The sequence below is a fragment of the Anopheles moucheti genome, chromosome 2, assembly GCF_943734755.1.
Source record: "Anopheles moucheti chromosome 2, idAnoMoucSN_F20_07, whole genome shotgun sequence".
NCBI lineage: Eukaryota > Metazoa > Arthropoda > Insecta > Diptera > Culicidae > Anopheles > Anopheles moucheti.
Genome location: NC_069140.1, coordinates 71,735,456 through 71,747,187, shown reverse-complemented (window position 1 = coordinate 71,747,187; position 11,732 = coordinate 71,735,456). Strand labels below are relative to the sequence as shown.

At 41.1% G+C, this 11,732-nt stretch overlaps 2 protein-coding genes across 2 annotated transcripts; one reads left to right on the top strand and one right to left on the bottom strand.

The window, feature by feature from the left end:
* Positions 1-1,018: 1,018 nt before the first annotated feature.
* Positions 1,019-3,837, bottom strand: LOC128297174 (substance-K receptor-like). Its single transcript, XM_053032771.1, has 7 exons — positions 3,753-3,837; positions 3,336-3,687; positions 3,144-3,265; positions 2,834-3,066; positions 2,584-2,684; positions 2,058-2,148; positions 1,019-1,905 (listed from the first exon to the last, which is right to left on the bottom strand). The coding sequence occupies exons 1-7, from the start codon at positions 3,835-3,837 to the stop codon at positions 1,174-1,176; spliced, it is 1,716 nt and encodes a 571-aa protein (XP_052888731.1). The 3' UTR covers positions 1,019-1,173.
* A 4,175-nt stretch (positions 3,838-8,012) lies between these two features.
* Positions 8,013-10,825, top strand: LOC128297755 (proton-associated sugar transporter A-like). The gene is made up of 5 exons (XM_053033447.1): positions 8,013-8,119; positions 8,253-9,156; positions 9,223-9,528; positions 9,755-9,850; positions 9,932-10,825. Exons 1-5 carry the CDS (start codon positions 8,013-8,015, stop codon positions 10,061-10,063), a joined length of 1,545 nt encoding a protein of 514 aa, XP_052889407.1. The 3' UTR covers positions 10,064-10,825.
* The last annotated feature ends 907 nt before the right edge of the window (positions 10,826-11,732 follow it).

Here is an 11,732-nt window from a genome sequence, read left to right as displayed (position 1 = left end):
AACATAACATTTGTGAATTATTAAACCACAGAAATTATTTCGTAACAATTAAATATGAATCCTTTATTGTGGAGGCAGTAATGTGGATTAAACAGAGCGGAGCCAATTGAACAATGTAGAATCAAAACATAATTAAATTTTAAATTTACGATGAAATTTACGCCATTGTTGAATTTACGCTGCCGAATTGTGGATTTACGGTGACAAAACAACTGTTAATGACTACTTTCAGTGGATTTTTCGATGACTGATTGGCTGTGTAAACCCTGCATTATTTAAAAAAAACAACCACATTGAATCGGGCGAATTAGAAGACAGCGAATTAGAAAAAGGGAGTACTAAAACACATCACAGAATCAGAATCGAATTAAAATCGATACGATACGATATGGCGGACTAAATTAAAGTGTAAATTACATACATGATTATACATTAATAATTGCATTTCTACGTGTTTGGGTTCTGAACAGGTTGAAACACTTGTTAAACTTCTTTGATAAAACTCCGATGGTAATGAATCCATTGTTCTCCCTTGCGCAGAAATTCAGAGTTCAATGTTCATAGAAATGATGAAATAATTCAAAGTAAAAATGGTTTAAAAGAAAAAACAATCAATCATAAATTGAAAGTTAGCCAATCGATAACTTTCACGGAACATTTGAAAGGTTTCCAAAAAGTACGACCCAAGGAAAGGAAATTGGAAAAAGTTTAACGTCTACCAGTTTGGATTGTTTTTTGCTTCTCCAATTAAAACTTTAGATACGATACAACAACAACGAAGTAAAGAAAACGGAAAAAATTAATTGCGAAAACTGTTTGGATTAATTTATGAATTTGTTTTAAATTTGTTTACCTGTAATACCATTATGATAAGCAAATGCGTAATCCGCACGTAATTTTGGGTGTTCAACAGAAGACATTAAGTTGTTACATCAAGTGACACTTCTCGTTGATATGACGCACAAAATAAAATAAAAAAGATTGATCTGCAATACTGCAAAGTGATTTAGTTGTGGCCTTAGCTTTATTTAAACTCATTAAATGCAAACAGCTCTCAGTTAATATACATTGCTCATTATGTACTTGATAAAAAGCAGTCAAATATATACATTTCAGCCCCTCACGCACGCGGATGACGTTTGTGGTTTGGTTAAAAGGTTACTCTCGAGGCCCTTAGTCAAAGTATGGTCCAAGTTCTTCTAAATCGTTACAGTACAAGTGTCCTCCAGAGTCCAGCCCTTCGTGGATGGAGCGTACACCGGTTTCCGGTTCACCATCGCCACCCTCACCTCCACTGTCCGGATGCGGATGTTTCAGTGCCATCCGGTCAATATAGTTGGTGGTTAGGGTGGATTCCCGAGACGTACCATTTCGCTGCCTTGCTGCTTCGGTGCGGTTTGAAGTCAAAGAGATCGGTTCCTTCGTTCGTAGCTGGTAATCCTCAATGTCGCCTATGCTGGAACTCGCAAGTGTCTGCTGCTGATGTGGATCCGTGATGGATCCAATCAATTTATCGTGTTCAACCAACTGTTGCTCCACATTTTGCTCCCAGCTTATCGGTCGCCCCTGAGCAAAGGTGGTCGTTGAAGTGCCGTCAAAGTTCAAGGGGCATTGTTTCGTTCCGAACGTTAGCTCGTGCATATGGGCCGCATTGTTGTGGGTAACGGCAGGAGGATGATGGAAATGATGATTCGATGGTGGATATTTGAACTGCGCTTGGAGCTGCTTAGTTGCTGAATAGCGGTTCGTACTCAGCTTGTTCCGTATAGACGATGTAGCGTAGCTGGAGCGAATAGAACTGACGCGCGTGAAAATAGATGACGTTTTATCCGATTCATGCGCATGGTTGTACGTTTGATCGCGCTTAAATGGATAGCGTTTGCGAAATTCGCGCTTAAACTTCTCCTACGCGAAACACGTTGGCCGGCAGGTTGCATTTGTTTTGATAATATCAAAGAGAAAACATCAATCAGAAGCGCGTTAGTTGTCAACCAAAATCAAGCGTTCGATTCCATTTGGTATGCCGATTCGATAGAAAATTGTGACACTGTACTTACGTTATAAATGCCATAGATAAACGGATTGTAGCAGCTGTTGCTCATGGCCAACCAATCGCAGACGAACCAAATGATGTTGATAAAACGATATCTGCGAAAGATAATCGAAATTGAACAAGCCTTGCCGTAAGCTCATTACCGCCAGCCCGGCACGCTGCTGTACAAATTGTAATGAAAACGAAGAGATTTGCAGAGATTTGCGTGCGTAAGCAACTGGATTGGAAATAAAAACTGCATTCCCAATAATCTATCGTGCCCGTTTAATATCAATGATTAATGTTTGATCCATGGTTTAATTTGCTTTTATGTTGGGTTCATTAGATTTCCACATCAGTAATTAAATGTGAAATGTAATATGATTGTTCGAAGCGGAGCGTTCCTCAGTTGATAAGATTTATGTAAGCGCCTAAATGTATGCAATTCGACGTTCGAACCGGTTTGAGTTTTAAATTGAAATGTTTCTCCAAGATTTAATTACGTTGCTGTGCTGTTATTATGCAAAAGAATCCAAGTTACGTCCACTTACTCATTGATTTCCGGCAACGTCACGTGCAGAATATTGTATAGCTGCAAGGGGAACCAGCAAACGCCGAACAGTGCCACAACGATAATCAGCATTTTAATAACCTTCCGTTGGAAAAAGTTGCAGTTGGAAAAAGTAAGTATTAAGAGGAAAATAATAGTGAATAAAATGAGCTCTTCCGTTGCATTAAAGATGAGCAGCATTCATCAGATGCTTCATGCTTCCAAACCGCCCATTCCAAACAAGCACTCACTTTCTTCTTGTTCTTCAGCATAGTAATATCTCGTGAGTCTTGCGCATTACCCGGTGTCTTCGAGCCCCACAGCCGGAGGGCCATCTGTATGTAAACGAAGCTGATGACGAACAGTGGTATGAAGTACTGCACCAGCACGAGGATGTAGCGGTAGAGCAGAATTTCCCCGTGTTCAAAGTTCACCACCTTACAGAACGGTACGGTAATGTTTGTGTACGTTTCGTTCATACCACCTGCACGGAAGAGACAGCGAACTCATAAGTAACCGAACCGTACTGGACGACGATGCATAAGTGTGTTTGCAACGTACCTAATGCAATGTAGGATACTGGACGTACTCGAAGTGCGAACAGAATCGGTGCGGCCAGTGCAAACGATAGCATCCAGATGGCGCTGATGACGAACTTGGAGATGTTTTTCGATGTCCGTGCTCTATCAAGAGAGGGAAAAACGCAAAACGTCATGGTGAACGCTTACTAAACACTGTTGTGGTTGGCCTCACCTGAGCGGATTGATGATGGCCCGATGCCTATCGACGGCAATGGCGGTGAGCGTAAAGACGGACACGTTAACGCTGATTAGCTGCACGAACGGACAGAACGGGCACATGAACTCGGGCAGGTTCCAGCGTTGCAGCAGGGCCGCCTGGAACTGGAATGGGATGGCGAACACACCGATCGTGACGTCCGCTAGCGCCAGGTTGGCGATAAACATGTTGGTGATCGTTTGCATCTGCTTGGTTGTGATGACGATCCATATCACCAGCGAGTTCCCTATCACCGCCAAGATGCTGATGGTGCCGTAAAAGATGGACAACAGCACCAGCAGCCCGATGGGTACTTGGTAAAGGTTTTCTGCACACAAAATGACGGAAAGGGTTAGATGAAAGAGGTTTTTCTTACACCATTCGTTTGCCTACCATCCTCCAGGACAATCCTCACGTCCGTCTGGTTGAGTGTGTAGTTGTAGGCCGTGTGATATGCCGTGATATCCGATGTTTGCATGATGATGCTGAAAGAAGCAAATTCAGAAACAACAGAAAGTACATCTTATAAGTTCAACAAGTATGTAGAGAGCGTTGTTGAAAGAACCGATTGGCATACATGAGATTTCCATTGTTAAGTATTTTCTGTTCAACATTTGCTTAGTGCTACACAACCCCAGTAGTATGTAGCACTGGATACCACAAAGTTGGATATTAAATTAATCAATTTTAGTTATTTTAATATAGTTAAATATTATTTTAATATTAATATAGTTTAGTTATATTATATTATGATTTTAATATAATACCATAATATAATGAATAGATAATAATTTAGACAATAATATGGTAACATTAGGGTAGTTCATAAAACCTTGCAATTATCTTCCAGCATTCCTTTTTTAATACTATATTTACGTATTTTGCTTCCAACTTCCAAGGGCTTGCATATATTTCAATACTCTTTAAACAAAATAACAGTAAACCGATAGAACAAACATTATTGCCATGCCATGTCACCTTGGCATAGTTTCTAGTGCATAATCATCAATTAATGAACTTCGGGTTTGTTACATTTCCCTACCCTTCAACGTCTATCGCTACGGAGCGGAAGCTGCAAACGGAAGCTCATTGTGTGCTTGCAGAAGTTTAAAGTTTTCGCAAACACAAAAGCTAAAGAGCCACGAGCGTTTCCGTTTCGTGAACGAAGTCGCTCGGAGCATACACTTTCAAGGTACAAGCAGCAATGCGATCAAAGAAATCCATGGCTTTTCTCAGCATAGTTTGACCGTTGATACGGTACGGTCGAGCATTTAGCGAAACATTTTCTGCAAAGCGGAATTCATCACCATTCGCCTACACTCGGAAGTGGCTAAAGTATAAATTCGCTAAGGTTACTGTTGGAGGCAGATGATGAATTGTAGGCCAAGTGAAAGTAGAGCAATGCAGAAGGGGGAAGTTTACGAAGTAATTTTATCAGTAAAGCGAATGGTAAGTTATTCCTCAACGAGGTGGAATCATTCCTGATGAGTTGCTAGAAATGTTGTGATTTTTATGTAGGTTCTGGATGCCGCATTCTTGCTTCTATTAGGTCTGCAGTGAAGTAACGTACGTTTTTCAAACTTACACTTAGCATTATACATCAATCTAAGGCATACAAGTAATAACCATAAAGTAAACACACTCTAAAAGTATAAATAAACTGCCTTAGCTTATTGCACTGCTAGTTACTTATTGCATATTATAGTTGAGGACATTTCAATATGAATAAATACGTGGCTAATAGTGAATCGTAATTTGCGATAAGTATTACAACTTTATGTAATAAACTGAATTAAATCAAGATGATTTAAATCATCAGTCTCACAAATATGAGAAACACACCACAAAATAGCTTGATTGCTTAAAACGATAAAAATTATATGTTCGACAAGGTTTTTTGAATTTTAAAGAAAGATAGTTCTTCGAAAATCTTGTAGAAACAGGCAAACTAAAATGCTGTCATTACTATTCAACGCACCTATTACAGCGTGTGGAAATATGGCCATTATCATTCTAGCAACTGTTTATCGCCATCATCACAGCTGTTAAGTTGTTAACCGATACAAGCATTGGGGAATAATTTGTGTCCAATTAGTGGAAAGCAGTTGGTACTAACTAGCGAGATAATAAATGTTAAGCTGCGTCTTAACAAATTTGTGCCCCGGAATATTCATCATGTTGTACAGTTCCTCCGTCAACATGTTAATGCAATAAAATCGTAACACTACCGTGATCAATCGTGATCATTGTTGATAGTTAATTCTTACTGAGGTGATTTGGGAGCATAAACCATGAAACTTTGCATTCTGTAATCAGCGCTTAACGTTTCAGTGAACAAATGGTTGTTTAACTGTTGGATTCTTAATGTTTCCTACCAGTGGTTTTCTCTCTTATCTTATTCCTCATACCGAAAGGCAAATACTTCCAAATATAAACCAAGTTTTATTGCCCACAGTGAAACAGACTGTGAAACAGTATTGATAACATTGTTTCAACCTTTAAAAGTGCTCCATTCTTTACTTTTTCAACTCAAAACATATTGTATTTGAACTATATTCTTCTTATTCTTCTTTATCGACATAATGCCCTCAAGAGGTCTAGGCCTGCATTTCTTGGTTTTCTTTAACTTTATTTACACTTTGCTGGATATTCAGCCCTGCGTACGGGATTCCAACCACATAATAGTCTTAATTGCCAGCTTACAGCATTCATTTACATAAACAACTAAAAGTAAGTCAATACATTGAATAGGTCATTCCTTTGTGTTGCTTATATAGTCACTGTACTAACGCGGAAAACGATAAAAGATAATGCTGATCATTACAATAACGTTCTTTAGTGTTACAAAATGATTTAAAGTCCGTAATGTTTAGACGACAATGTAGATTGTTAAACAAATCATCCCCACTCTGATTGTTATATGACGTTTCGCCGTAGATAACACTTTTCAATTAATGTGATGCAAACTAATAGCGCAATAAATCCATTACAATCATCCTGATCATTGTGTGATTGTAAGGGGGATAGGGAGGGGGGAGGAGAGGTCATTTTTTTTCAAGGCAACACGAATGGCAATTGACCAGTGGTTGACAAACTTATCGTTGCCAAGGGATACATTCTATAATCATATCTATGGAATGAGTTTAACTGAACCAAAGCGTAAAACTTAATGCATATTTGTACATTAGGGTAAGTGTAGCAATAGTGGGGCAAATAGTAAGCATACAAACGATTGAATTAGCAAAATTTAAAAAATGCATTTTCGTCCAGACTTCAAATAATTTTATTGATTTTCTGACCATTTTTAGACTTGATGATGACTGAAAAGAAGACTTTTCAAAGAAAATCTTCATACTCATCTCCATCCTTATAAATACATCTAAGTAAATCTAAAGCCAGAAAGTATTCAAAAGATGCAGCGTGTTTGAAACAGCTGAATATATAAGCCATTTGTTTGATATTGCTATTTCTCAACGGGTAATAACCACGTGGAGGGTCTAATTGAAACTCGTTTATTCCTAAGTTCTTGTACAGTTCATTTCAAAGTTCATTCTATAAGTTCATTTTGTCGCTCCCATTATCTGGTTCGTCTACACTTTGTACTTAATTTCCTAGTTATAATTGTAATAGTTTAGGCATCATTTCAACACAGAATTAAGTCGTTTGTAGTTTAAACTATTCGTAGAAGTCCAGGGAACAATTCGCATGACTAGAAATATCTTTATTGCGATAACGAAATCAAAAAATCCTAAATATTACAATAAACTCACGAGATAAATGAGAGATTTTAAAACTCCATTTGATTGCTATGTGTGTCTCAACAACCTATAGTCGAACAAGCTTATAGTTTGGCAGATGCCTGAGACACCTAGAACACCTAAAGACCAGGTATATAAGGAACTCCTCAACACGTTCCGTCCAACAATTGTTGATAATTTCGATTAATCTCGTAAATCTGCTAGCATAAAACGGATCGTTTTTGACGAAGGGTCTTAATGTGAGTGCCAATAAGTGTCGCATACAGCTCGTCTGTTGCATTTTGCCGACCACTGCGATAAACGAACGGAATGGAACGGCACCGTGCGGCCGCGTATAGTTGACATCGAAAATTGCCATATCGTTGTGAGCATCTGAGATGGTAATGGTGAGGGTATTCCCATTTCACTCATCCCAAAATTAACTTCTGTTTATTGTTTGTTGATGACGTGGAATGGAGGCGTTCGTGTTGGGTGTATTTGTTTTTGATGTGTCTTCTACATACCGCGAGTAGCTTTGTTGAACGAATTTTTTTACCGTCTTATGTACTGACTCTAACGGTCGTTCGTTTCCGACTCTCAATGACACAAGGTTTGCTGTACGATATCTCAAACTAGCTCGCCACTTCTGTTCCAGAACGCATCGCGCATGCTTCAGCGGTTCACGGCAGTTGCGTTTGGTCGCTTTCCGAAAGGTTCGCGTTTGCGCGATCAAACGCACCCGAAGTTTGTTGCCTGTCAGCGGTCGAACAAGCAGCATTGTGACAAAACATAGTAGGCCGCCGAAGTTAGATAAGACTATTCGGGTGTGTTCCTTGCCGGCCATCCAGGTACCTGTAGCATTCATACGTACGCGAAATCAGAGTTTCGTTGGTTGGATTAGATTAAAGCGTGTGCGATGGAGGGTAAGGAACCGACGGACGACGAGGTGCTGAAGGGTATGCTGAGCCGGCGTTTTCTGTATGCTAAAGCACACCGGAGCAGTGCTTATCATCACACGTTTCGGTAAGTCAGTGTACTGGTGATAGTTTGCAAACCGCGCTATTGGAATCGCGTCACCAGGCACGCCACTGTGGAGTGAGTTGAACGTCAAACGGACACGCACGTGTGTGGTCGGTTGTTTTGGGTGTAATTTTAGCACGAAAACACGATGGGAGCTGGTACGGCTGTCACTGCTAATCGTCGGCATCGAGTGTACGTACGCGACCGAGACGGCCTTCGTTGCACCAATTCTGCTGGCGATCGGACTGCCCCACACGGTGATGACGATGATGTGGGCAATGCCACCCATTGTTGGCGTGCTGTTTGTGCCGGTTGTAGCATCCGTCAGCGATCGGCTGCGGTCTGCTTGGGGCCGGCGAAGGCCTGTCCTGCTGATCCTTGGCATTGCGATGCTGCTCGGCATGATGCTACTTCCGTACGGACGTCTCATTGGGGAAACGGTTGGACTGCGAAGTGTCGCTTGGATTGCCACAATCACCACCATCGGACTGACGACGACCGACTTCTCGGCCGAAGCGTCCAACGGGCTGTGCCGAACGTACGCCATGGAGGTGTGCACGATCCAGGACCAGGCCCGTGTACTCAGCACGATGATGTTGATCGGTGGTATGGGCGGATTGCTTGGCTATCTGTTCGGTGCGATAGACTGGAGCGCTCTCCCGATTGGCCAGTACTTTGAAAGCAACGAAGCCGCCGTCTTCACGGCCAACTGGGTCGTGCTGCTGATTGGGCTGGTAAGCACGCTGACCAGCTTCGCGGAGATACCGCTGCCGGTGCAGGAAGAGGATGAGCTCCTCCGGCCGGTCACGCACTTTGCGTTACAGAACGAGGTGAAACGCATGCGGGGCGATGAATATACGGCCCAAACGCACCTTACCGAAAGCGTGGGCTTCCGCCAGTTTGTACGCAACACATTGCAGATGCCACGCTCGATGAAGATCCTATGCCTGACGCAGTTCCTGTCCCACATGGGTTATCTACCGTACTGTTTGTACTTTACCGACTTTGTAGGCGCGGAGGTGTTCCACGGTGACGTGCAGGTAAGAATGGTGGTAAATTTGATGGCTTAAAATGATTATAATTGTTTGGTCACCATCTGCTCGTAGGCCCTGGAGCATTCGCCGGCATTCGTGCGGTACGAGGAAGGAGTGCGCTTTGCTTGCTGGGGGATGGCACTGTTCTCCGGTTGTGCCTCACTGTACTCGTTGGTGATAGAGAAGTTGATTGATCGGGTCGGTGCAAGACCCGTGTATGTTTGCGGCTTGATGGCACACTGTGTCGGCATGTTGGCGATGGGTTTTCTGCGCAACCGTGCCATCGTGATGCTCTGCTGTTCGCTCACCGGTATCATGTACGCCACCATTTTCTGCATGCCGTTCCTCCTGATCTCCCATTATCATTCGAAAAACTCGGTAAGTACGCTGTATGTTGGTATACTTGTGTGTCGTGCGCCTGAAAGTATGCAATTAGTAAGACAATTTGGCAAGCATGTCCAAAATGTGCCGTAATATGCGGGGATTGCTCTCTGCAAGTAATGATTGCCTACTTTCAGGTACTGTAAATGAGGTTCTGGGGGTATAACAACCCAGTCAACCAGTTACCACATCCACTATAAATCTCACTTCTTCTCCACTGTAGTTCCACATGGTAGATGGCAAGTGTGTGGAAAGTGACGAACCACGCGGTTTCGGAGCAGACGTGTCGATGATGAGCAGCGTCCTGTGCCTTGCCCAGGTAACACTACCCTTTTCTTCGTGATTCAATTACAATGTTTCCCCTGGCGTTGACGATTATCGCTTTGTGCATCATTTACAGCTAATCGTTTCACTGGTGATGGGCGTTCTAATCGATGCAGCTGGAACGACGGTCGTGATCACATTCATTTCCGGTGGATGCACCTTCTTAGCTGCCGTGTCCGCGATGGCAGTACTGTACATGGGGCTGTGAATACATTTTCTCACCCCCACCGGGATCCATCTAAAACCACCACCATTTTCATCGTCATTTTGTTCAACTTTAGCTTAAACCGTGGTATCTAATTGAGCAAACGGCCGATTGTAGTACGGTCCAGTTCTAATTGATTCCGCTCGTTTTGTGTGTGTGTGTGTGTTTCGCAAACGCTGGATGAATCTTCAATCCGCGTATCGCGTTCGTTTACTGACACATGTGCGCAACCCGTTACTGGTTGGGTGCTGGAAAGAAGGAGCGCAAGATAGCAATTTAATTGACGGTCCCATCGCCCCGCAACCAGCACGTCCCGCGACGAGTTAATAAAGTTGTCCACAACCGAGCAGCGGCGTGCGAGCGTCGTGCTGCAGCTGGCAGTCATGGAAATGTGACATCAATTACGGGATAAACCTAAGATGTGAGGCGCACCGTTATACCAATGATTGATTGTACATGGGTCTGTCGTAATTAAATGATAAAGTTTTTCGTGCGATGTAAGATGTTAAGATGATGAAAGCGAATAGCACACTAAAAGACGAGCGGTTGGTTTGATGGACAGAAGACGCGCTGAAGAGAAGATACTTGTGATAGAATGAGTATTTCTATGTAGGTTCGTAGAACTATAAGATTGTTTTATTCCCACACACACACACTCAAATAGAGCTAGATGTGCGTAGGTGATTGAGTTTGCTCTATAATTAGTTGCTTCGATGTAAAATAGATTCGTAGTACGTTGAAATTAAAATGCCAGCTTATGTTTTGGACACAGTAGTATAAGTCATAAAAGAAGTACACTGCCTGTTACAATCTTCAGTATGTATTTCGTTAACTTTTTATAATATTTAAGTCGTTAAGTAGAAATTTAAATCTTTCATTTACTTTTTTATGGAAACATCTGAAAACAAAATTAGGAATCGTAGTATATGTACAACATACGTAGTATATGTATATCGTAGCACAAGGGATAACAAATATGTCATTTGTTTGCTATACATATGCATTGAATTCCATTATTTTGCTGATTTGAACAAGTGCTGCTATAGTGTTTACCATAACTATATGGACACCTGTTCTTTGCAATTTGTTTGAAATTTTAAACTGATAGATTACAACATTATTCGAATGAAATGTGGTGAATTTCACATTTTTCACATATTTTTTATATCTTTCCAATGTTTGATGGAGTTTGGACAACCTCGGAAAAGCACTTATGAGTAATAAATAGTGGATTTATAAAATAATAAAAACAAATGTTTTAAGTGTTTTTGTGTAAATAATCGAGAAAATGTGACAGTAAATTGCGAATTTAAAAATGATCTTCAAATACGCATGATCTTTAAATGAAATGTTATTTGGCCATTCCAATTTTAATCAATTAAATTCCAAGATATAGCAAAACATTTCGCAATAAAAGAATAAAAAAAAAGTAGGACAAAAACCAACAAAGGACAATTTATTAAGTTTTATGCAAAATTATTTAACATCAACCTTTGAAAAAATGTGCATTAATTGATTTTTTTTGTTTTCTTACTCAATGTCAATATTACTATTACTCGGTAAGGTCGATACGCCGTGTTACTAGATCGACAACTACGATTGTCGGACCGGCAGTATTGCTACACTAATTCATTGGCGGTATAAATATGTTACTACATAAAGCTCCATTCCA